The following is a 26,190-nucleotide window of genomic DNA, read 5'->3' on the forward strand; positions in this document are numbered from 1 at the left end:
TTTCCGATTCTAATATATCATTTCTGAGATGTGGCGAACAGCACTGCATGCAGTATTCAAGATGTGGCTGTACCATGGATTTATATGGTGGCATTATGATATTTTCTGTCTTATTATTTATCCCTTTCCTAATGGTTCCTAACCAGTGCTTAATATGTGCCAAGACTGAGCTCCAACACCTCTAGGCTTGGCAATTTATAGCCCTGGCATATCTAGGCTTGCTGCATCAGTTATGAATATAAAAAAATTGCTTGAGCCCTGACACCTCTTTCATTACAAATTAAGCACTGTTCCTAAAATTCTGTTAGCTTTTTTGACTGCCACTGCACATTGAGTGGATGTTTTCAGAGAACCACCCACAATGACTCTATGATCTCTTTCTTGAGTGGTTGCAGTTAATTTAGACCCCATCATATTGTATGATAATTAGGATTATTTTATCCAATGTGCATTACTTTGCATTTATCAACACTGAATTTCATCTGCCATTTTGTTGCTCAGTAACACGGTTTAGTGAGAACCCTTTGTAACTCTTCACAGTCAGCTTTGGACTTAACTATCTTGAATAATTTTAAATCATCTGCAAATTTTGCCACCTCACTGTTCAGCCCCTTTTCCAGATCATTTATGAATATGAATTTAATATACTGTAGATTAATACATTTTCAGAATATCCAATTTATTACTTCCAAAAGCAGCTAATTGCTTCTTTGCTGAGCTTTATAAATGCACGGGTGGTTAAAAGTTAAAGTAATAAAGTTATTTGGTGCAGGGAAATTTTGGCAGGAAGGAAAATAATTATACAGTTGAAAGAGCTATTGTACCTATTGCATTTGCTGCTTCTCTGCTTTCTTCTTTAAAAGAATGAGAACAGGAAATGTGCTGAAATTATTTTATGTAAGAAAAGATAAAGAAAAAAATCACAGACAAACCAAATCAAATCCAATATTAGCATCTAACAAACAGGATTTACCAGCATATGAAGAATTAGGACAGCAAAGTCAAATGTATTTCCGCTATGTAAGTAAGGTGTCATCTCTTTATTGGACAATAACAACAGTTTTAGTTGCAATGTAGAAAAATATGAGACCATTTTGGGAATGTTTCTATCTGATAGCATTTTTAACCTCATCCTTTTTTATTAAAAACAGAACAAAAAGCACAACATGTTCATACAAATATTAAATTCAAGGTCTTTCAAGCGTTACATACATTTTTATATTATTAAGATTAAGTTTCCTCTAACTCTGATATCATATCCGTATTTCTTGGAAGAACTACAGATTTCAGATAAATCAATTTACTAATAGCACCCAAAATAGCTTGGTTACTTGTATCTTTTAAGCAGTGCCAAACAATATTTACTGATACTGTACTAGCTTTGGTGTTTCTTACCTTTCACGATAGCTTGAAATTATGAATTGATTTTAACCTATCATTAATATTTTAATATGTTAATTTCATTAGATAGGCCCAGATGGGGTTTCCAACAAATGTGATCTTTAAAAGGGTAGAGCATTCAAAACATGCGCACATCCGATGTCTTACTTTGGGGCTAGCTCTGAAAGAGCACATACGGGGGAGCAATGGTTTTAATGTTTATGCCATTCAAAAACAAAGGGTGTTTTGTACCATGTGATGAGCATAGGCCCATGTGAATGGGGCCCGATATAAACTTTAATTTTCTTTAGCTTAAATGGGTATTATAGTAACATGATCTAAGGAAGCTTTGTCTCTATCCCTTATTGCTGAGAGCAAGGCAACCCTTTACCCAGATAAGCCCCAAACAGTTGCTTTTCCAGTTCCTTGTTGGTAAAAGGGCAATAGAGAGTTGCAAAGAGGCCTCTAAGTGTATTTTAAGAGATGGTGAAAGGATGTTGAGCAGTACATGTAGGTGAGAAACAATGACAATTCTTTGGACTATATGTCACATCGAGGAATATGTCAAGGCCTAACCAAGTGGGAGACACTTTTACCCTCCAACTGTTACCCAAAGGAAGAAGCTGAGACAACTTCTGTAGAGGCATTTCCTGTTTATCCCATGCATTTTTATATTTTTTGGAACACGCACTTCTTGCAGTTGTAATGAAAGATATTGTAAAATAACTTCCAATTGAAAGGGACTTTTCAAACTCACCAAGGGTTAAGCTTGTCCAATCTTGTCAAGGACTGCACCATGCTACAGGAGTCCAAGACATGTGGTGCCCTGATTTGCTTGGAAGACCACTAAGGAGGTGCCATAGGTAGAACAAGCTAGAATCACAACCTGATATGTGAAGGTAATTGAGAAAGATGATGTGTTCTCCTTGGGCCACCACCAAGCCAAGAAAAGCTGAGACTGCTACTTTCCAAGGCTGGTCCTATAGAAAAACAGAAAGCTACTGGCATGAGGTACCAATCAGAGACACCACCACGTGGCCCCCTGAACCCCAGTCCTGACTCTCACGCCCAGCTGACTCTGAAGATTATGTAAGCTGAAGAGTGAACTTTTTTCCCTTCTCTGTCCCTGAAGCAACCTTTTTCTCTTTTTTGTTACTGTGTGAGGACATTCCCCTCTGTAGCAGGGTGCTGGTGCAAAAGCACCTAATTACCCCTGCTCAGCCAGCTCCAATCAAGGGAAATAGATTGGGGCTGGTGAAACAGACCTGATGCCAGGCCTGGGGATTGGCTCCACCTGAGGGCCTGACAAGCCAGCAGTTATAAGGGCTTGGAGCCAGAAGAAAAGCCAGGCAGGGAAAGCTCAGACTCCCAGCTGTGGGCTGACTGCAGGAAAAGAGGGAACTAACCCTATAAGCCTTGTATATAACTCAACACTGGTGATGGGAGAACTGTGTATGTGTAAATAAAGCCACGGGTGCTGCATAATTGAAAGCCTCTCTGTACTTTATTGGGACAGCCAGCGGGCTCTGGAAGAGGAGTGTGACAGAGAACCTATGTCACCCTCCAATTATTATTTCTCTGCAACATTTTTTGAGGTGTGAATGAGAGAGCACATGTGAGTGTTTAAATAACTCTATGTGTGTATAAATTTATATTAGAAAGGCACCATTAAGCATTTCCTAACCCAACTTCTAAGACAATTCCCACCCTAAATCATATTGTGTCCCCCTGGGTTATAAAAAGTGTCAGTGGAACCATTCTACTCTATAAAGAGAAAGCAAAAATTGCTGACTGCTCTATATCAAATGTAGGGAAATTAGACTGGGAAGGGAGCCAACTGTGCAGTCACTTGGTACATGGAACTTTGGAGGAGCATAAATACCTCTTCGAAGGTTGAGTGACAAAATGACCACTGCCTTACTTTCCTGGGGTTACTGTTTGTATGAACTGTATGTGCAACATTAATCTCACAACTTGATTATTGGCTGTGTCTATTTGATAACATGATTATATAGTGACACAATTCAATATCATTGTTTATTCATTGATTTACTGACTTAATTGCAATTGTAACCTTGATTTGATACTTGTACAGACTAATTCTTAGTTCAGTAAAAATTTAAAACAGTTAGCCTTAGAAAGCAGTTTGTTTATTAATTTGTAATGAACCCATGAAAAGCATAGAAAATTAGATTTTTCTTTCAAATTTGCAGTTGGCCCAGTAGCTATGAGATCAAAAATAACTTAGCCAAAATATTAGAAAGCCATTTGGCTCTGTTGCTGAATGACTACCACATCCCTCACAATCAAGAGCCACATGAGACATCTAAAAGGGAGAAGAGATGTGTTCCCACCTCCCACTTCCACTCTGGCCAGCAGAGCAGAACTACTGCAGACAAGAGCACAAATTTCACCTTTTAATGGGCTGTGACAGATTCTTCTCTGGCACGCAGTCCCTGGAAGCTTTTTGAGTCAGCCAGAACAACGCTGGGAACTCCCAACTGGGGCCAGAAAGCTCTACTGCCCACAGAACACAAACTCTGGCTGTAATAGCCAGAGAGCACCACCTAACATTAACTCTTAGCAGACTGGATAGTCTTAAGATGTTTTGCACCTTCAGGCCTTGCCAGTTATCTGGGGTGGGGGTAGGCGAGTAACCTGAAAAGAAATATATGTGGCCAGCGTAGGAAAGGCTGGGTCCTCCTTATCAATTCTGTTTTACTTTTCATTTTCTTACATCACAGCAAAGCCAGCAGGAGGCAACTGATTCAATACAGCAGCAGTGGCAGTCTAATTGAAATGGCTCCATGCTGAAGCCCAGGTCACCCCGGTATAATGTGGAAAATAAGCAGGCCTGCTTGGAGAAGGGAGGAGCTTATCTAAAAGACACAGCAATAAGGGAACAAGAGGGCTGAAGACAAGGGAGACAGGTAAATATGGTGTCCGTGGGAAGGTGCTGACATTTTTTTTGAAACTTCATTTTGGCAAAAAATGCTTTTTTGGTACCACTCAAATGTTTTGTGAATTTGAGTTGGTTTTACTGAATTGCATAAAAAATAAAAATCCAAAATAATTAAAAATAAAATGTTTCAATGTTTCCCTTCAAAATGACTTTTCATTTTGAAATTTCCTTTAATTTTACTTCAAAATCAAAAATATTTAAAAGTGATCAAAAATTTTCAATTTTGTCACAACAAAATGTCTCCTTCTATCCAAAACTATTTTTTCTATTCTTTCTATTTTGTTCCAATTGCCAGAAAACCAAGCATCCCTTATTCATATAGCTTCAGTGCTGAGTTAACGCCACTTCTGTCCCTTGATTTAGAACCCTAAATTCGTCCTGAGGATCCTAAAACCTAATAATAATTAAAGCCTTTTTAGGATACAGCAGCAGCTCTAGGCACCAGCGCTCCAAGCACGTGCCTGGGGCGGCAAGCCGCGGGGGGCACCCTGCCAGTCCCTGTGAGGGTGGTAGTCAGGCAGCCTTCGGCAATATGCCTGCGGGAGGTCCGCCAGTCCCACCGAATCTTGCCTGCCGTGCTTGAGGCGGCAAAAGAGCTAGAGCTGCCCCTGTTAGGATATAGCATGTTTTCAATCAGTAATTTCTTGACAGAGAGAGATAAATGACTGAACTAAATATAAGGGTACAGGCAGTCCTCAACTTTACGACGTTCGACTTACAACAAATGGCACTTATGACATTTCGGAATGGACACCCTGATTCGACTTACCACAATGGGTTTCGACTTTACAACACTCGGTCCCGCAATGGAGTGTATTGCGGTTCCATTAAGACACAGTCTAGTGTGTTTCACTATAAGTAATAGTTCCTAATATTCATGCCACATTTCACAATTTCAATTGCATTCCATTGTCCCTAAAAACTTCCAATTTTTACTCATTATTCATGTGGGGTCCGGGAGGGAATCACCCTTGCAAAATGTTTCAGAAATTATTTTTCCTCTACAGTCTACTGTAAAAGGATGTGTTCTAGCACTCTTGGTCCAAAATTAACACTAGCACTGAAGAATGTAGCTATTTTGACCTCTTATGCATAGGAACCATAGCTTAACAGCACTTAATGAGGAAGGAAACCATGGTTTGAGAATAAAAATGAGGATAAAATGGTGTCAGAATGAATGACAAATCAATGTTGCTCTTTTCTAGATCCAATATAACACATTAATAATGTTTTGGGTTGCTAACAAACTTGGCCTAAACCATCAGAAAACAAAGAGAATGATCTGGCTATAGAACTGTGCCACAAAGGAAACGTACAAAACTGGAAGTGGAATTAATATGGCTATGCACACTTTAAATGTGTGAGTTCACAAGGCTTTGGGGAACTCATTGCAGTAGTTTCAATTCAAAGAAGGTTTGCACCCTCTGAGCATCTCTCCTACTGAATATTTTTAATAGAGCAGTTCTAATCAACCCCCAGGTAAATTTGACAGCATCAAATTTACCCATTTGATTACCCAATCATAAGAGTGCCTTACCTGTTGAAATCTTCTGCAGTCCCAGAGGTTTTCAAGCAGTCTATCCACCTGTGCCATGGGAATGCTAGTTGATTTACTCTCACATCAGTCTTTTTGGGGTAAAGGGAGGACCCTGCTTCACTTTTAAATTAGTGAATCTTTTCCTTCCTTAGTGTTGTTCAACTTTAGGGGTAGACTGTACATGTGCTCAGAAAAAGATTGTTCTTAATGGGATAAATGGAAACCTTGACAGGGTAAGTGCAAACCTACCTTCTCATCCTTTAAAGGTCTTATTGTGTGAAACAGGCTTTTCAGCTGAATGGAAAATTAGATTAAAGGCTTTCAGAATCTCTACAGAAGACAACAGGTAAGACAGAGTCTCAGACTCTGGGGAAGGTTTTGAGTCGATAAGAAGGCCACATGGCTACGAAAGAGTTGAAATCTGTGGTCAATGTGTGGATGAACCTTCCTGTGAACATGGGCTGAGATTTATGTCTTTAATGAAACTGAAAACAGATTGGATTTTGTTCCCAGCATTTCACACAGTTCTTGGAGAAAAATATATTTTGAAGAACATTACTGAGAGATTTTATAGGTGCCCAGGCTATTAAAAGCTCAATGTTTACCCACAGTTACTACAGAGAGCCATCTGTCATATCACAGTACTTTCCATTCCAACTAAAGGAACAACTGTGGTATTTCAGATATCACTTCATGGTAACTCAGAGCAAAACTGATTTTTTTTTAAATCTAGTAGTTAATTTTGTGTTCCTAATCTTAGTTAATTTGGAAGGTCTAACAGTGTTGCATTATGCAAACAATGGTTGTGCAGGCTTCTCCCCACAGCTTTGCCAATACACTTGCATCCTGACCTGAAACACCTCTGCTATTCTACTTCTGGGTCTATTCACCTAATTGGAGATTCACCCATTTGTACCAGCAGAGAATTTTACCTGACTTTTTAAAATCAGCTTATTTACAGCTTTCCTTAAGAGTCTTCAATAATTAGGCTATAAAACAGAAAACATTCCAACTACATGACACTAATATTGTCTTTGTTAATAAAAGGATCAGAGACTTCATTTCTTTGTTCCCATGCTCCCTCATCCCCACCTTTCAGAAATGAACTCTGTTTACAAAGGAAATTCAGTGGGGACCATTTGAAAATAAATAGTTTTTTTACTGAAAGAGATAACAAACACGATCAAGAGAAATATCAAAGTGTATGTGTGGAGGGCAGAATCCTGTAGCTCTCTACAAAGCTTTTCTATATATCATCAGTAGTGCGCTAGCCGGTTCAAAAGGGTAATAGGTCTCAGTGCAGAAATTTTCTCATAAAAAGATGGTACTTGGTTGTGTCCAATAAGGAAATCTTTCTTTTTTTTTTCCCACACAGCAGCCCACGACCTTCACAAGAAAATGCTGCAATACGAACCAGCTGCTTTGATAACAGAACACAAGCCTCCAAGGATTACAGCAGTGCTTTCTGGGAAAGAAAACTGTTGCCTTGTTCAGAATCCAATCAAAACCTGAATGTACTGAGTAAAAAATAAACCAAGGTCATCATTATTCCTTCTCATTGTGATTTGGCTTTCCTTCAAACTGCATACTCTGTATATCTGAAATAGCAGCAACGCCTCCATTAACTGAGATCTCCAACATTTTAATCAAAGTATCTTTCAGAATAAAAGGCCGAAATGTCAAAATTCCAATAACCCTTAAATTCTTTCAATTCCCTAAACTGTCTGAAAGCTGAAGAGTCTCTTACATGGATAATGTCTTTAAACTCCCAAACAAACACCAAAACAACAATCTTAGAATTTGGCACATAACTATGCAACCAGACACGGAGGCACCTGAGTGGTTTACTGTGTATTCAAGGTCAAATGTGAAATCAGTCACTGTTTTTTTCCTCCACAAATAATTGTATTTTTTACATTTAGTAAACTAAAGCCTGACAAACCAATCAGGCGGGGAGGGATGATATAACATCTCTGCTTATTGAAGGCAAAGGTTTTATTTTCTTTTTCTCTCTTCTTCCCCCCACCCCCGCCCTTCTTTTTAGGTTTTTATATTAGGAATATCAAGTATTCTCTTTGCTTTTTTTAGTAGATTACTATTGGAGGGCTAGAGGATTGGAATGAGATCTCTCTCATCTCTCAGCTGGAAGAGTATAGTGTTTTACTTATTGGTAAAGGGATCTTCTCTCCCAATTGTTTGTCAAAAGTTGGAGTAAAATAGCTAACACAGAAAAACATACAAAGTTTTGAATTGCCTTCTCATCTCACTCATGCAATCTTTTTGTTTCATGTGGTTCACTGTCCCAGTAGTTCTCCAGTCATCCATACAGCCTTTCAACAAAAGCAGGGTGGGTAAGACTTCATGTATCAAGAACAAGGTAGACCCTTTTTATGTACAGCAGAGCTTTGAAATATATAAGCTTGGAGGATTTTTTTTCCTTTTTTCCCCCCATTTTGTTTAAAAAAAATCAAAATCAAACACAAACTAGCACAACTTCTCTCCACACACCCCACACCCCCACCTTACAGTAAAACTGTTCAGCTTGCATATTTTTTGTAATATGGTCTGCCATTAAAGATATATGGCCATATCCTCTGCTGTCAATGAAATTAGGCTGATTTACATCAGTTGAGGATGAGACCCTTTAAAAGCAAAAACTAAAAAAGGTTCATTTAAGCAATCAAAGTTAAGCTTGCATGTCCAACCTTAATTCTGTCTTCTTGTGCATTTGCATTACATGATACGGAAACACATACTGTTTATCAAATACTATCAATTTTTCCCCTACAACAATAGATACACATATGTAGCATCTTGCATTACTGTTTGAAATAATATGTTCTTTCCTCAGGCAGAAATGGCTGGACACAAGTGATATATATGAGCCATAGAGAGACTTACTACTTCTGCAGCAAATAATCAGAAATAGAAGGGACTGAAAAATATCTCAAATTTTGTAATCATAATGCTCTAAAAGTTATTCAATATATTAAAAGGGTTCTTCTACCAAAGCAAGAGAGATTATGATTAACTCCTCCTTCAACACCAGCACTTTCCTTCCAAACATGTGGTTAAGAACTTTGTTATTTGTTACACATGTGGCAAGTAACTAGGAACACTGGGATTTAAAGCACTTGAAACTAATACTTGAAGACAGAATGAAAACCATAAGTATTTCCCCATCTCTTCTGTTCCATGTGTTTTTCCTCGAAGGTTAATGAATATGTTCTCTAGTATAGCCCAGCTGGCAAGCAGTTATTAAACACCACAGTCTGCTAACTTTTTCTTTTTTCTCTCCACTAAGCACACTCTTCAGTAAGGTAAGGTTGCTTAAAATTCTTGGTGCTGTTCTGCTTACTCTAACATTGATACAGCATTACCACAAGTGGATTCTTCTTAATAACACTGTGATGATATGAAGTTATGCTAAATTTACTGAGGAGTCTTTTTCGGTGGTTAACTACAACACAGCACAGCGGTTATCCTTCTAAATGATGATTAGGCTTTGGGGTGCCATTTAATTGAAAAAGCACTGTAAAAAAAAACCAACCAGTCAGCCGTGGTTTGCAATCCATTTATTGGTAGAATTCAAGCTGAGTTTGTTTATCTGGTAATCATTGATAACAAATGTACAAACCTAATCCTGCTCCCAGTGACAACCATTTATAAATGTGGAGTCTCTTTGGATAATTCCGAATCTCAAACAATTTTACTCTTGATATTAATGCTGTTGGCCTGGGGTTAATCTCCTTCATAAATATTGTACCTTTACAATTCTACTTCATGACATAATCCCATATATTTGACTCAATCAGTAATGTAATCAGACCTTTACACCAAAAATAATGGGCCAGATTCTCAGCCCCATCCATTTCATTCACATTTGTGCTGCCTGAGCTCCACTCATCAACAGTAATCCTCAGCTGGCTAATGGTCCTTAAGGAACCAGATCCTGTTATAAATTAGGGCAGCCCCTAACCTTCTCCAATTTACATAGAAACCAGGGCATTTTAAGAATCAGGGAACTATTATTCATTTAGGGCAAAATCCTGAGCCTGGCCCCAAACCTGAGTTTCTGGCTCAGGTGATGGGCAGATGTACAGGACAACTGGGGAGGCAGCCTTCCCCACAGGCTGTGGAGTGCCTGCACAGCTGCGTGGGTGAGGAGAATGGGCAGAGAAGTGAGTGAGTGAGTGAGTGAGAGAAAGAGAGGGGATCCTCGGTTCTTTCCTCAAGTCCAATATGCCCTGCTCTGACCTGCTGCCTACCACACCAAATCTCCTTTTGTACACTAATTCCTCTGCAAGGGTAGCCCCTGGTTACCATAAAGGAAAGGGCAGGATTTGCTCCTTATTACACATATACAAGATCAAATATTGTAATGAATTCTACGTTCAGTTATACTTGTCCAAATCCATGAAGGGAAGAAAGTGTCATGGATGTAACGTAGGCAAAACCTGGCCCCACTGCTTTCAATGTGATTGCATGTATATAACTGAGAAAAGAATTGGGTCTGTTCTGGTATAGAAAGATATATAGTGATTGATATTAATGTCCCTGAGAGATGGAGGATTCTAAGATGAAGGTTAGAGTAATCTAAGTTTTTTTTTTAAATTAAGTCTGTTATACCTGATTTTTTTCCCGTCATTTTGTAATTATTTATAGATTACTGACAGGGTGCTTAACACTGTACAGATGTATAAGGAGAGACAGTCCTGTCCCAAGGAGGTTTCAATATAGCTCAAACACAGACAAAACAATCAGACAAAGAATACCCAAGGTGACAGTTACAAGCTCAAGGTGGGGAAGGAATACTGGAGACTTTGCAAAGGTCACGCTTGAAAGATTTCATAGAAGGGTGCCTAAAGGAGGGATCTCAGGAGGAAGACAGAAGCCATCTGGTGCAGGAGAAGGGAGAGAGAGCTCCAAATGGAAAGAGGAGAAAAGAGAAGAGTAAGAAAGGTGGGATAAGGGAGGAGCTTTTTAAAAAGAGAAAGGAGAGATGGAAAATAGAAAGAAGAGAGCAAAGCTTTGTGCATGTTTGTTACAGCACTGAGAGTGAGAACAAAAAGCTTGCTACCTGATGTAGAAAGAGAGGGGGCACCAGTGAACGGATTCAAAGAGACGAATGATCTGGTCAGAGCAATGGAAGAGGAGAACACATTTAGGAACATTATGTTGGACACACATTGTAACAACTGTAATATACTGTGGCTGTCTTTTCTATTTACTTGACTATAACAAAAAAAAGGGCCTCAACAAATTCCTAAAAAGAAGTCAAAGTTAAGAAAAAAGTAGCCCTGTTAAAGGGGCAAATACAAAGTGACAAGACCACAGAGATATGGTACTTTAAATGTCTCTGGTTCTCAGTAGATATCACACAGCAGTGCCTCTGAGGCTACCAGTTTATCCTTGTACGTAGAAGAGAAGATACCTGGGCAGCTATGGGGCACAAGCAAGCATATGACTTTTTAAATGGCTTCTGCCATGAATGCTCCTCCTGATTAAAAAACTCCAGTCTCTTATTCATATTTTCTCAAAAGTGGCACAACCTCCAGATTAGTGTCTCTTTCATTTACTCCATTCTTGGGCTGGAATTATACCCCCATATCCACAGAGAGGAGACCAGCCACACAGATCTCCCTCGCCTGCTAAGAAGGGGGTCCAGACTGTGGAGCTGATAGAAACTCAGCAGCCTGGGGAGGGGAGTGCATGGGATACAGGGGGATATACATTGTCCCCGTTCCTCCCCAACAGAGCTTAGACAGACGAAATAACACTGTGGAGTTATATTATCTCTTCCACACAGCTGTCTCCATGCAGCCTTGCCACCTTGATGGGATAATGGAGGTGAACTCCACAAGGGGCTCCCCACAGAGATACCCCCGCTAAGAATACCATTCTATATGTTGTTTCATGGAGCAGCAATCTGCCCCATATCTGATGTACAGACATTGGCAAAGGTCATTATTATTTTATTTCTGATAGAGTTCCCTGAATGCATTTAGGTGCTTTACACATAAATAGAGAAGACAAAGTTTCTGTCCTCAGGACTTTACAATCCAGTCCAGCCCCTGCCAGTGCAGGATTTTCCCTGCAGCACTAGATGTAATATTGGATCTACACTTGTCCAAGTGTCTCAAAAGACACAGCTCATCTATATAAAGCCAAGAATGTTATTTATTGCACAAGAAGCAGAACCAGACTTAGCCTTAAACAAAAGCAGCGCACACAAAAAAACCCCTCACTTGTCATGAATGTCAAAAATGGAATTGAGTTTTAAGCTATCTTTCCTGTCAAACATGATAAAAGCCTAACACTATATTCAAGAAACTTCATCAGACTTAAGTGAGAAACTGTATGGTTCAGTATATGCAATGGAAAAAACCCCACCAGCATGTATTTCTCTGGAATCAGTTCAAACTGGCAAGACAAAAGCAGGAGAGATCTGGTAATGGTTCAAGCGTGGGTCTGAGATGAGTGCAGGGCTCAGAAGGTATCCCACAAAGTAGGAGTGAGAACTGCAGAATAGGTCTGCCCAGATTTCTAACCATGGCACTTCATTTATTTCTTTTACATTCTGTTTTTTCCCCTTTAAACCACCTTTCATTCTTTTACTCATCATCCTTTTTAATCTACTCTTTTTGTTCAAGTGAAAGGACAGCCTTTAAAGGAATAAACAAACCGAACAGAAAATGTGCTGGTTCTCTGCTCCCACTGGAAAAAAGCAGAGTGGAGCTCAGCTGCTGCTCATTTTGAGTAAAGCTGGCACCTCCACCCCCTCGTTTAGTTGTTACCAGCTATTTTAATAATAATGAGAGGGGATCTCACACTGTATATGTTCATTTAGGGCCGTGAAACAGCTTATGCCATTAAAGTTCAAAGCAACTGATTAATTCTTTGATGTGGTGCCAGGTTATTAAAATAATAATGAAAAAGCTTTTTTTCTGATACTGGTCTGTTTCCTTCAAAAAATCTGATTAAGTAGTGAAACTCTGGAAAGAAATGTATTTTCTTTATTTCCATGAGAGCGGTATTGAATTTATGAAATACTTCTTTATATATCAAGGGTTTGTATTTTTATTTTTTTACAAAAATGGTTAAACAGACAAGACACTACTCCTTTTTTTCCCATTAGTCTGCTTTTTCATAGTTGGAAAGTAAATACTGAAAAATGCATGCTGTTAGCCGGCTGTGCAGCATTATCAGATTATGTCAAAGTGAGTATAGTGAAAAAGTATTTCAGTCTGTTCATACTTACAACAATCTTCCACTTCCTCATACCAAAGCATGTGAGCAGACATGAAATCTCAAGGCAAAACAACAACAAAATATTTCTTGGCAAAGTATGTTTCAACTTTACTGCTCCAATAATTTTTGCAGAGTTTTGCTTGTGTCTGGATAATGATGATTATGTCCCAAGAAGCCACACCAAGTTAAAAAAAAAAACCCTCTTCAGTATACTCTTTAGTTTTGATGTAAAAAATAACTGCTTCTAAGATCTGGAGCCTGTAAGGGGGAAAATGAGCGATCCTGACTTCCAGGGAGCCGACATAGTAACTAATGCCAGAGTTCTGTGGAGGCCCCGAGATGTTTCAAATTCCAGGACCTGCGCAGAAGCAAATAACTATGCTTCCCTCAAAACAAGTTGGTTTCCCATAATAGGACAGCGTATGAACTCTACATATAAGGCTCTGCTTCTAGGATGGCAAGTGTAATGGATATAAATGATGTCTAACAGCTTTCCAAGTAACATCCACAGCAGTACAGCACAGTGGATACAGTCCTGCTCTCCATTCAACTGCAATACATGCCCTGTAGAATAGATTTTGTTTCATCAATAAACACACCAGATTTGTGTTTTGTAGGTTACATAATTTTCCTCCCTATTTGGAGGGATGATTAGAGATTCTGGTTTATTGGTGTCTAATCTCATTTTCAGTTTATATTTTGGGTACTTTAGGGTCTCTTACAAAAGGTGTTTTCATAAGTGTTTTTGAATTGTGATTGCATCAATTTGAGCAGAAATTGTGGTTTTATGTAGAAACTATTTATTTTTTAAAGAATTCTCAGAGTTTGCATGTAACCTTCCTATGCATAAAAATAAAAAGCCAAATGCCATTCAGTCTCCTGTTATACAAAACCAAAATATGACCCATAAAGGGCACAAACAGGAAATTATATGGACTGTAACTCACAGAACAGCATTAACGAGTCATGAATTCCATTGTAAATCCATTCACAGGAACCTGGTCATTTTCTGCTTTTGTTTCAGAGTTTATTTTTTAGAATCTATTCTGGAAAAAATGCAATAGACATTTTATTTTTTGATTTAGTTTAAGCTGAAGACTGGAGTCTGAACTTATGATGAATACAAAAGTATGAATAAATTTCTGGATTATCTATCCAAAATTACACATAGACAAAGAAGATAATAAATCCTTAAGAAACTTTGTTTTCAAAACTAAGACACATCCAACCTTTACAACAACTGGCATTTTCTGCTCTGATAGCTACATGAATGCCCAGAAGAGCCTGGATGTGCAGGACATGTAAACAGACTCCAAAGGATTAATTTGCAACTCACAGGAACCAAAAGTCATGAACTGATGTTGAAAATAATCTGAAGCAGAGCACCAGTGACAGCCTGACAGCAGCAGCAATTTGAGGATTTGGCAGGGAAGAAGGTTGAGGAAACTAGAGCCGTAAATCATGGAATTGCTTTTTTATGCTAAACATCTCCTTTAAAATGTTTTAAAAGTTTTCACTTGATAACATGCCTTTACCAGTAACTAAGGGCATGTCTACACTACCGAGCTACATGGACGCATCTGCATTGCTGTAGTGCGTCTGGTGAAGACGTGCTATGCTGATGGTAGAGCATTCTCCAATCAGCATAAGAGGCATGAGAGGCAGAAGCTACATCAATGGGAGATGCTCTCCCACTGACATAGCATGGTGTTGATGGAACTTATGCCACTAAGGGGGGTGTCATTTTCACAACCCAAGTTGTTACATCGACTTAAGTGGTAGTGTAGACCAGCCCTAAATCTAACTTTCTGGCAAACAATTACTTTAATTATGATGTCACTGAGCTGCTGGGTTGCTTTGAAATGCAGGCTTTTTTAAATTGTGAAGTTGTACTTTGGTGGAAAAATATGTTTTTGAGAAGAAAAAAATCATGGGCCAGACGGAATAATTTCTATGACAGGGCAGGTCCCCAAATAAAGAAACAATATTCCATGTAGTACCAACTGTGTAGTAGTAATCAGCGCAGAGCATGGAGCAGTGATCTTCTCCGACATTGTAATTTACTATAATATACAAAGTAAAAAAAGCACATAATTCAGACATGTGACTGAAGTAAAGTAATACACGCAGTGTTGCTTGTCCGGTTAATAAATGCCTCAACAAATAATAGGTAGCCTACAAAGTGGAACTGATTTAAAACCCTTTGTGACTTCTTATAACATCAATGGTCCATTTGCTTGACAAGAAATGTCATCACAAGGCAAAATGATGATAGTATAAGCCTAATACAGATGATGTTTGGATTATAACTTCAGAAAACTATTCAATCTGTATTAAAAAGTTGTCAAAGATGAATGAAAAATATTGGAAATCCAGGTCTGTTGCTCCATTCAACTATCAGGCTCATAAACAAGCTCTTTCAGTGTTCTTGTTAATATTTGCAAATCTATCGTATTGATCTGTGTGGGAAGAGGTGGTTAGAGTTCTAGGATCGCGGCACCAAAGTGAAAAGAGGAAAACTGGGATGTGAATCTTTGAAGCACTAATGTGGAGCATGTGAGCTCTCATTTGCTTTGGTTTTATGCTCGTATTCTTTCTATTTGTCACTTCTTGTTATGACAGACTTAGCTGTGTTTTAGCAACAGAAGAACAACAGTTCTTCCATATCCTTATCACAGCAAAAGTAAAGAAGGGATCTTTTCATTTTATTACAAGGCTAACAAAACCATTCCGAACATGGAACCACAAAAGCAGAACAATATGTTTACTTAGTTTCCCAAACCTGTATATTTTTATATTAAAAAAAGAAATACACTGTAGAAATTGCAATATTGGCACAGCGCACTGATTTTTATATTCCAGCACCCCAATTTGGTCTGTGCTTCATGAAGTGAAACATTAAAAAAAAAGCTTTTAGGCCAAAATCCTTATGTGAGCACCTTGCCAGCCTTAGCAGCTGGGGTAGGCACTGGGCAGATGCAGGAGAATATTTCCCTACCTGCCCCTCCTCCTTCCGAGGCTACAAGGAGGCCCTGGAGCTTCTTCAGCAGGGTCAGCCTATTTATTCAAACAGCTGTGTGTGCCCTTTGCACACCCCTCACATGAGCCACAGAACGAGAGGATCCAGGCAGTATGGATCCTCTGGCCTACCCCCAAAACCCTCTGCACTACAACAGACAGAACTGCCCCAAATCCTATCTCCAGAGGCAAACCCGCATCAGTTCCTTCAACAGGGGACACATTATGATCCCTGAAACTGGCAGATTTGTCTCATTATTATTAACATCACCTAAGCTGTGAGCTTATGCCTCTTAAATTCAGGTCTCATGTAGGGTCATTTTGCATGTTAAGTGTCCTAGCTGGTGATGTCAACTTAAATCCAGCTGTCTGTCTTTAAAGAGATTGGGCCTGTATTTTGTGATTATTATTAAATAATGGTAGTGTTGCAGATGCCCAATGCGGATTGAGGCCCCTTCACTCTTCACTTTATTCTACTCTATGTCAAATATGAATGATTGGCAGGTTAACATACGGTACATGTCCATCCATCTTTAACATAGTTAATTGTATGGTGGAGGCAGTGCAGCACAATAGGTAGAGTAACACATTAGGAATCAGCAGATGCAGATTCTGTTCCAAATACTGGCAATGACCCACCACATGAACCCTGGGCTTTATTCTCCCATCTTGAAAATAGGGATAATAATGCTTACCCACTTTTGTACAGTGTTTTGAGATCTATGGAAAAAAGGAATATATACAAATGCTGCATACTGGCATGATTATTTATTATTTAAGATATGCAATTGAAACCACTTTGAGTACTGGATTGTTTGAGGACCTCTCTTTTAATTACATTGTCTTCCCTTAAACTCCCTCTGGAAGACAATTGTTGAAAGTGTTAGTTACAGTGGCAAGAGATTGTCACATTAAATCTGTGAAGACCTGGTTATTATGATGGCAAATTATGATGAGAAAATTCTGTTAGTTCAAGTCTAATGAGACATTATTGCACATGCCAGGATGAATGCAAAATTATTTCTGTGCAGGTCTATACAGAGGTTAATACATTAAGATGATGGCAAAATGAGGTTAACACAAGTCTGCAGAGTTGACATTACAAATGTCAAGATGATTGCAAAATGATGTTGCTGCCAGTGTACCATAATTAAAAAAGAGGAAACTACACATACAAAAGTCTGTTCAGGGGATGTTAAAAGTAAAAGTAAAGCCACATAAAACATGACCATTTAAAAAGAAAGAAAATCTTAGTTAGGGCCAAATAAGGCACTGGTTATCATTGAAGCCTAGGCTAGGTTCCTATTATAATGATCAGTATTGACCAATAAAGGCACAAAACCAGTATGAGGACAGAAATAAATGGACTGTGGGCAAGCTATGATTAATGGTGCCACTAGGAAAATCCTTCCATTAATAATGGCTATTTGACTGAGTAAAGATATATAGCACTATTGCAAACTACAATATTCTAATCTATGTGTAACAAATCTATGTGTAATCTAAGTGTAATCTATAATTCTTGTCACAAAAGGGCTCTTTACTTGGTTGTCCTGTGGTAGAATCTGCTTGCTTTGGATGTTTACATATAAAATTTAATTATATTAATATTCTTCTTAAATACTATATGTAATATGAACATTAAAAATATCCCTGCAGTAGATTAAATGGCCGGGTAAAATCACAGGATGGTGCCAGTTTGTCATACATACTGCTGTGAAGTCTTACTCCCTGATTACATCATTGGGATAAAAATTTGCAGGCATATTTTCTATCTTCAATGCTTAATTAGAAATCCTAATGGCATATAATGAGCAGTAGCAGAATAACTGAAAAGGAAACTTCTTCTAGCGATTATTATCTTTCCTCTTTCCTATCACTGCTTTTTAGTTACTCCCATACATGATATGCAACTGATTTCCAGTTTGGTTAACTGGTTATCATCATGTGTCCTTTGGAAAGATTGATGTGTATATAATATTTCCCATAAAATAACAGTGGGTGTTAAATCATCTTTTTGTGGCTGCTACATATCTGATATTCAATTTCCTGTCAATTATATTGTTGAAATAAAAGTATTTTTGGTTAAAGCAATATATCTTTTCAAATACTGTAGGTAGTATCTGACCTTTAAGTTCAAAGCATAAATGTTTTCCCTCCATCTAGTACAGAGAGGAAAATGAAAAAATCACTCTTGTTGTGAGTTTATTATTCTTTATTGACAAATTGTTTATATTGTTGAAAATAGAGAAAGGCAAACACTTGTTTAAAAAAAATTAAAAGGTTATTTGCCTTGGAGATAGGATTTTATGCAAAACAAGGATACCAATCCCAGGAAAAAAGGCTATCATTACAGGGTTTTGTTTTCTTTAGCCAGATGGCTATTTATCTAAAAAAAGATTCTACATCAGCGTTTTTCAAGGCTATGTCAGATTTCATTCCATTTTACAGTACAGTGGCTGGAGTAGTTTTTGGAATGTAAGGAGTAGTCGTGTGGGAGATGGATTAGTGGTCTGAAGTGATCAGAGTTGCAAGATAAACAATCAGGGTCAGATTTTACAGTCATGCCTGTGGGAGGTCCACTGGTCCCGCGGCTCTGGTGGACCTCCCGCAGGCATGACTGCGGAAGGTCCGCCGGAGCCGGCTGCCGCCCTGCCGGCAAAATGCCGCCCCAAGCGCGCGCTTGGCGCGCTGGGGTCTGGAGCTGGCCCTGGTGCACACGCACTCTCTCTCTCTCTCTCTCTCTCTCTCTCTCTCTCCCTAAATGCAGAAACTTTACAGAGGATCTTGAAATTCCTAAGACCAGGCACTCAACTGGTATACATTTGTAGCACCATGATGTCACTGGAGCTATGCCAATTTATACTAGCTCAGAATCTGACCTGCAATGTTGAAAAGGAAAACACTTAGCGCATGATATATGAGAAGAACCACACACTGGGTCATCCCACTTTCAAGCAATTTTACCTGATTCAACACATGTCAGTGTAGATCTGTTTTTTGATGTTGACATTATATAGCAGTAAAATTAATGGATTGGTTTTACAATTCTGGGAACTTGGAGACTCAAAAAGAGAACACAGTTCCTGCTAAGATGGAGAGGAAGAGGAGAAAGAACAGGAAGATGAGCGAGAACGTGACTGATGTTTGAAAAAGAAAAGAAAGAAAAAACTTCTAGAACCCTGTTTTCTGCTGACTTTTAAAAGTTTTTTTTTATGTTTTATTTCTCCTTACTAAAAAGTTAATATCAAGAAATTGGAGCCTAGTTATTTTTAGAATGCAGAGAACACTGGATTGAAGCTTCTGAGATTATTTAACACCACACGTTCTCTTAAGAATTAATTAAAACAAAATTTAACATTTTAAATCATTTGATTTCCTCTTTGCCCCTTTAATTGCAGGCTTTTGTTTTGATTTTTGAGTGCGAGTTGCTGAGATGGTAAGCACATCAATGATTATGTGATTAGATGAGAGCGTTGACACAGGTCCAAAGGGATTGTGTGCTAAGTGAAAACAACTGATTTCTCTAGCAACATTTCATGTAAGTGTTAGAAGCATAATTTAAGGCAGTATTGGGATGTCTTAATATAATACATATAGTAATAGGAGTATGGAGAATGGAAGTAATTGGCACAGTTTTGCAAGTTAGATCCCTTTCCACGAGGCCTTAGCTCCCACATTCTTATCAGCAAAATGCTCCCCCAGAAGAGTCCACATTTTTATACAGACAATTATTGATTAGGCATGTTACGGAAGAGAAAACGTGTACTACGAATATAAAAAGCTAAGGAAGTAGATTGACTGGATTTCTGTTTTGGAACTTTCTAATATATTCAACTCATGTGAATATAAAAAACATATATGGCTCTGTAAAGTGGAAAAACAGTAGCTCAAGGCACTAGTCTCAGGACTCTCACAGGCATTTCTGGTAAGAGAATTTTTACTAAATCAAATGCTTTTTTCCCTTTCCCAAAGGAACATTGTTGGTTCTACAGGAGACCAGACTCAGAACAATGAAGTATTTCTCATGGGGATATAGATAAATATTTTTTTCAGCTCTACAACAAACTGAAAACATATACTAAATGTACCCAGTTTTGAATTTTTTCTGTGCTAATATGTCTTCCAGTGCTCTAGCCCTGAATCAATGTCCATTAAACTCAATAGACAAGTTCCCAATGATTTCAATGCCCATTGAACCAGATATTTTTTCTGCTCAGTTTATGGGGCATTTCAGTTAACAACAATCATAAATTAGTTCCCCAAAAGTGTAGATTGTCCTAATCTCCTAATAAGAGGATGAAGGCACTCGGCATCTCCCATTCTGGTCTCATCTCAATACTGTAATGACAGAGACAGATAACAGAGACATGTAATTAATACTGCACTGCACTAGGAAATTAAACATTATCTCTGCATAGGTTTTGTATTCTCACATTTAATACAGCCTGTAATATACCGTTACTTAGGCCTTCCATGTTTAAAATAATATCTTACAAGAATATATTAGATTCCCTTAACAGAGAATAGCTATGCTAACATATAGGGATTAGAAAAAAGATGATTTGTGGGCAGGGACAGATTAACTCTCCTGTGGGCCCCTCTATACAAGTCTTTTTCCTAATTTAAAATATAATGATCACTGTTATAGCATTGAGGCTATTAACGGTATACTAAACTTGCCTTTTAATTAATATAAAGCCATTCTGTGGTTACATGTCAGTCTTAAAACATGTAGAATATAGTTAAGTAAATTCAAACTAGCCTACTTCTTACCTTAGAACAGCTGCTATATTAGTTTCTTTCTGGGAGGGAGTTTCGGTGCTGGAGGGGGCTCCAGGTTGGGGCAGAGTGGTGGGGTGCAGAAGAGGGTGAGGGGTGCAGGCTCTGGGAGGGAGTTTGGGTGCAGGAGGGGAATTCTGACCTGGGGCAAGGGATTAGGGTGCAGGAGGGGATGTGAGGTGCAGGCTCCCGCCGGTAGGCACTTACCACAGGTGGTTCCCAGCCGGCGGTGCAGCAGGGCTCAGGCAGGCTACCTGCCTGCCTGCCTGCCATAGACCCATGCCACTCCCAGAAGCAGCCAGCTGCTGGCACGCCTCTGCACACCCCTGGGGAGAGGGGGACAACATGTCTCCGTGTGCTGCCCGCACTTGCAAGCACCGCCCCTGCAGCTCCCATTGGCTGGGGATGGTGCTGGAGATGAGGGCAACACACAGAGCCGCCTCCCCCACCAGGGGCTGCAGAGACATGCCAGCAACCAGATACTTCAAGGAGCGGCGTGGGGCCACAGCACGCAGGAAGCCTGCCTGATCCCTGCTGCACTGAGGCCAGCCCCTGCCTTAAACCAGCCCTATTTGTAAATAAATAAGGCAACAAGAACATAAAACCTACAAAGTATACAATATCAAAAAACTGGAGGAAGAGATGGGGCCTAGAAGTCTCCTACACTAGAAAGGCTAAATGATTGGTATTATTCACACAATTTGTAGTTACCAATGCATGTGAATCTAATAACATTCATGTGTTTTATTATAACAATGTTTGTATGACTAGAATTAAGGATCTTGCAGCATTTCCATTACAGATCCTATTTTTAAAGCTCTATAATTTAGATGTAAAAAAAATTGCTTACAGCTGAAACTTGGCATTCAAGGTCTAAGTGCTTAAACAAGTTGTAATTCCAATTTTGAGGAGGGAAAATAATTATGCCACTTTTAAAGACTGAGAGTAAAAATAAATAAATAAATGGTTCTTTAGTAGTGTGGGAGTTTTTTCTGACAGCATACCTCAGCTTCAATTTCATAAATTGAATTTGTCAAGCCACAATGTGATTTGATCTCTTGTGATATTTCGAGCAAGAAATAATAATTGTCCTCAAAAAATGGCGCTACCCATATGGAATACATTTGTTAAACAATAAATGTCAAAGGCACTTCTAGCATGTGGACTTATTGGTAAGTTTCCTGTGGCAACTAAGACATCAGAATACTGGTTGACCAAGTTAATATATTAGCTAAAAAGTGTTGACAAGAAAAATGGTCACAAAATAGTCCTTGGATTCCTTGTAGGTGCACATCAGCTAAAAGTTCCAAAACTGGCATACATACCAAAACCGTATTTACCAATCAAATTGCAACTGCTCAAAAGGAATTGTATATATCATGAAACCAATACAATATGTATAACAAAGTATAGAGAACAAACAGAACAGAAAAATGTAGTATGAGCCAAGACATACAAACATATACACAATATGTATAAAAAATAACAGAACTTTAACTATAGGCTTGCTATCACTCCACCATATGTTTATATGTAAGAGAGAGGAGATATAACAGAGGTATCATCATACATTATAGGCACATACACTAGACAGAGAGATCCTTCAATACAAATTTTAAGTATTACTGAAACTACTCAGTTTAGCTGTTTTAAAATCTTACTACAAATTTTGCATTATCTGTAAAGCAAAATATTAGCTAAACTGGAAAAATGCTTCTTGCTTTAGTTACTTCATGGATTAAGAAAAGGATATCAACCTTAACTTCCAAATTCTCAGATTTCATTGGTTGTCTGCACTGCTGCTACTTTAAAAAAGGCTTCTTGCTTATAGAGTCATTACATAAATATAACTAGGGTATTAATCCACACAATTTTCATCTCTTTCTTTTAATAAGGTTCCTATCAGACAGAGACAGAATAGTGGAAATGTTTCGAGTCTTAAACATGTGGTATTCATTTAAATTTCATCTGTGGATTTAAATTCATATTGTGCAGGAATACCAAGAGGTTAATTGCATTCCCAAAACCAAATCAGAAGAGGAAAAGAACCAATTAGATTGTTTTGTTTTATTTAAAATTATGTACCTTTCTTGTCTCTGAAGAACCTCATTATAAGGTTGCACATCAGGGACCATGAGATCTCTGTAAATGAGATCACTGTTTTAAGTGGCCAAACAGTAGATTATATACAAACACTCATACATAGTTTAGTCCCCGGAGTACCCCACTACTTACTTTCATATCCAACCTATGGACACAAAAATGTTTTAGTCAAATTAGTAATTGTGAAAAGTGAAGGAGACTGAAGTCTTCTATTTAGCTATAATCCAGATATGTTCTGATTATGTAGAATGAGTAAATATACTGGCTGACAATGCACAACCATACCCTCAATCATAATCCTTCAATGAAATCATAATCCTGGATGAAAACTACTAGCGATTATCTGTGCCTTTTGTTGATGAGTGATAATGCCTCTTCGAGGCAACCTTCAAATTACCATCAATCTTCAAACTGTTTGTGGTCTAGTCTTTGCTTAGGAGACCATCTAAATTGTTGCTCAATCACTAATCACTTTCTAGGGTAGAAACCGGGAAGGTAGTGATGGGACTATCCAGCAGCATCCGCTGATTTCCAATACATGAGCCCCAACTAGTCAGATTTCAGATCTGGATATGGCATGCAAACTCCAGTCTGCAGTCGATGGCTTCTTCAGAATAAAGGATAAAAGTAGTATGCCCTGTTATTACTACTTAAATTCTTCAGTGGCCTTTGGCATAGCTGAGCCTTAGCCTCATCACAAAATCTTCAGGGAGGTACAGAACTACTTGAAAGATGATATGCTAATTCCTTTCCTAGAGCTTCGTTCTTTGCCACTGCTATCCCAAGGTTAAACATATTCAAATCTGTTCAACATATATGTGAATTTTGTGGGAAAATTGGTGACTCGCTCCCTGAGGCTATACTGTCACCCTTATGTTGATGAGGATTCTATCTCCTTTCCTTGGATATATACTGAACCATTTCCAATGTCTGACAGAGACAGGAACATGAAACAAGGCCAGTTGTCCTAGGGTTAATCTGAATAAATTGGAGATGATTGTTAGCAGGCTTGAGCATTTTCGCAGTATTTTGAAGAGCCTGTCTGCTCCCCCAGGTGAGGGCACCTGCCTACCTTTTGTTGAATGTTTCTCAATTTCAGTGTCATCACTGCCTCTGGATTCCCAGATAGCAACTGCAGGGTGATTTCATTTAAATCAGCAAGCAGGATTTAAATAATCCATTTTAATTTTATTTTGCATTTGTACTGTTAATTATTTTCCTAAACAGGGTGATCAGATAGCAAATGTGAAAAATCAGGATCGGGGGGGGGGGGGGGGTAATAAGAGCCTATATAAGAAAAAGACCCAAAAATTGGGACTGTCCCTATAAAATCAGGACATCTGGTCACCCTATTCCTAAAGAAATGTTGATTCTCATTGGTTAGTAACCATTAAAACCTGTTGATTTTCAACAAAATATAGCTTTTACACTAAATTTGGCTTCTTTATGCAAACTAGGTGGATACATTGTATCTACACACCTTTATTTAAGCAATCATACACTGGCATACATTTATCCAGATTCTTAATTTTTTATATTAGAAAACAGTGATTGATGTATTATTTACTAGATGACTTTTTTTTAACTCATGATTTGTATCAAGCTCCATTCAGATGGAAATTTGAGTTTAATTATGAATGCACAAAACAGTATTTTACAGTTAAATAAAAAATATAAAAGTACTAGATACATAAGAAAAAAGTTTATTTAAACAAATTTTGCATTTAAAACTAACTGATCTATTAAAAAAAGGTAGTTAACGAATTGCACTGATCATTCGTGGTCAACATGGCCTTCAGGATTTTAGAAATATTAGATCTCATTCTTATAGATTATAGAGGAAAACAAGTCTCCTGGGTTTTTTTCAAATCCCAATCGATTTCTCAACCTTCAATGAACTGAACTAGCTGGATAAACTGAAATGAAAGAAATATTCTCTCTGCATCTACAGAAGAGGCTACTGATGTCAAAAGGTGGTTTAGCTCTTCTGCACACTGGTTCCAGGTACTTAGGCAGTCAGTGACTTCAGCCAGTTCAGTGGTTTTACTTTCATTACAACTATGGCAGCAAACATGTACTGTTAATCATTTAAATTTAAAAATATCAAATATCAAATATAATAATTTCACACCTTAACATGGGTTATCAATTTAAAATTTAATTTTAAATGCATTATTTTTAAAAAAAAACACATTTATTATAAATAAAAATTAAATTTACAATTTAAAAATTGGATTTAATTAAAAAGAAAGATTTTTAAAAGAACAATTGATTTTTGTCGATCCTAAGTAACAGTGACCACAAACACCTTCTCTTATCTTTGATCACGAGGAAAGATTGCATCCTTTCATCTCAGCTGTAGATCTTGCCACATTTATCCATGCCTTCGCTACTGCAAATCTAGACTCCTGCAATATATTCTAAATTGGACCATCAAAGGCCACTCAGAAACTTCAGCTAGCATAGACTGCAGCTGTTAAGCTTCTGACTTGCACAAACAACCAAGAGAACATTAAATTTGTGCTCTGTACTGGAGGTTCTAGTTCATCTACAGAGCTCCATGTTTGTCATGGAGGTCATAGAAGTCATGGATTTGGTGACTTTCTGCAACCTCCATGACTTCTGCAGCAGCCAGTCTGGCTGATCCATGGGCCATCCAAGCAGTTGGACCCGGGGACAGCTACTCAGACAGCCCTGGGGACAGCTGCACTGGCCGTGGCTGGAGCAGCTCCGCAGCAGCCACTCGGGCAGCCACGCAGTCAGCCTCACTGGCTGCTGCTGGAGCTGCCCTGGGGCATGAGCAGCGGTACTGGGGACAGCAGGAGAAGCTGCAGCGCAGCCCTGGCAGATGGTACCACTGGCCCCAGCCCCCCGCCCAGACCAGGATCAGCACCCCCTTGCCCCCCAGCAAACAGTTCTCCCCGAAGAGCATAGGGAGAATGGTTCAATTGCTGGACATTGGAGGATCACAGATGATATGATCTTATTGACTGTGCAGCAGGATCAGATGCAAAGTGGTATTGGGGAGAGGCCCCAATAGGGTTAGTTTATAGCAGTACTGGGAACTGCTAAGTTGGCCAAGGAAATGCATAAGGTAATGCATAAGGTAATGCAATACTCAATTATGAATTGAAAATTAACTTCCCTCTCATAATCT

General features: G+C 38.6%; 1 protein-coding gene across 14 annotated transcripts in view; it reads right to left on the bottom strand.

Annotated features, from left to right (window-relative positions):
* Positions 1 to 26,190, bottom strand: part of DMD (dystrophin) — a 2,035,724-nt gene that overhangs the window by 1,788,718 nt on the left and 220,816 nt on the right. The window contains exon 1 of one of the 14 annotated variants that reach the window (XM_039486282.1): positions 13,141 to 13,375. The exons of the other annotated variants lie outside the window; for them this stretch is intronic. Within the exon in view, the coding sequence (XP_039342216.1) occupies positions 13,141 to 13,183 (43 nt within the window). The 5' untranslated portion in view covers positions 13,184 to 13,375. Of the gene's footprint in view, positions 1 to 13,140; positions 13,376 to 26,190 lie in introns of those variants that run through there. 14 annotated transcript variants of the gene reach the window in all.

This window comes from Mauremys reevesii, linkage group 1, assembly GCF_016161935.1.
Source record: "Mauremys reevesii isolate NIE-2019 linkage group 1, ASM1616193v1, whole genome shotgun sequence".
NCBI classification, from domain to species: Eukaryota; Metazoa; Chordata; order Testudines; family Geoemydidae; genus Mauremys; species Mauremys reevesii.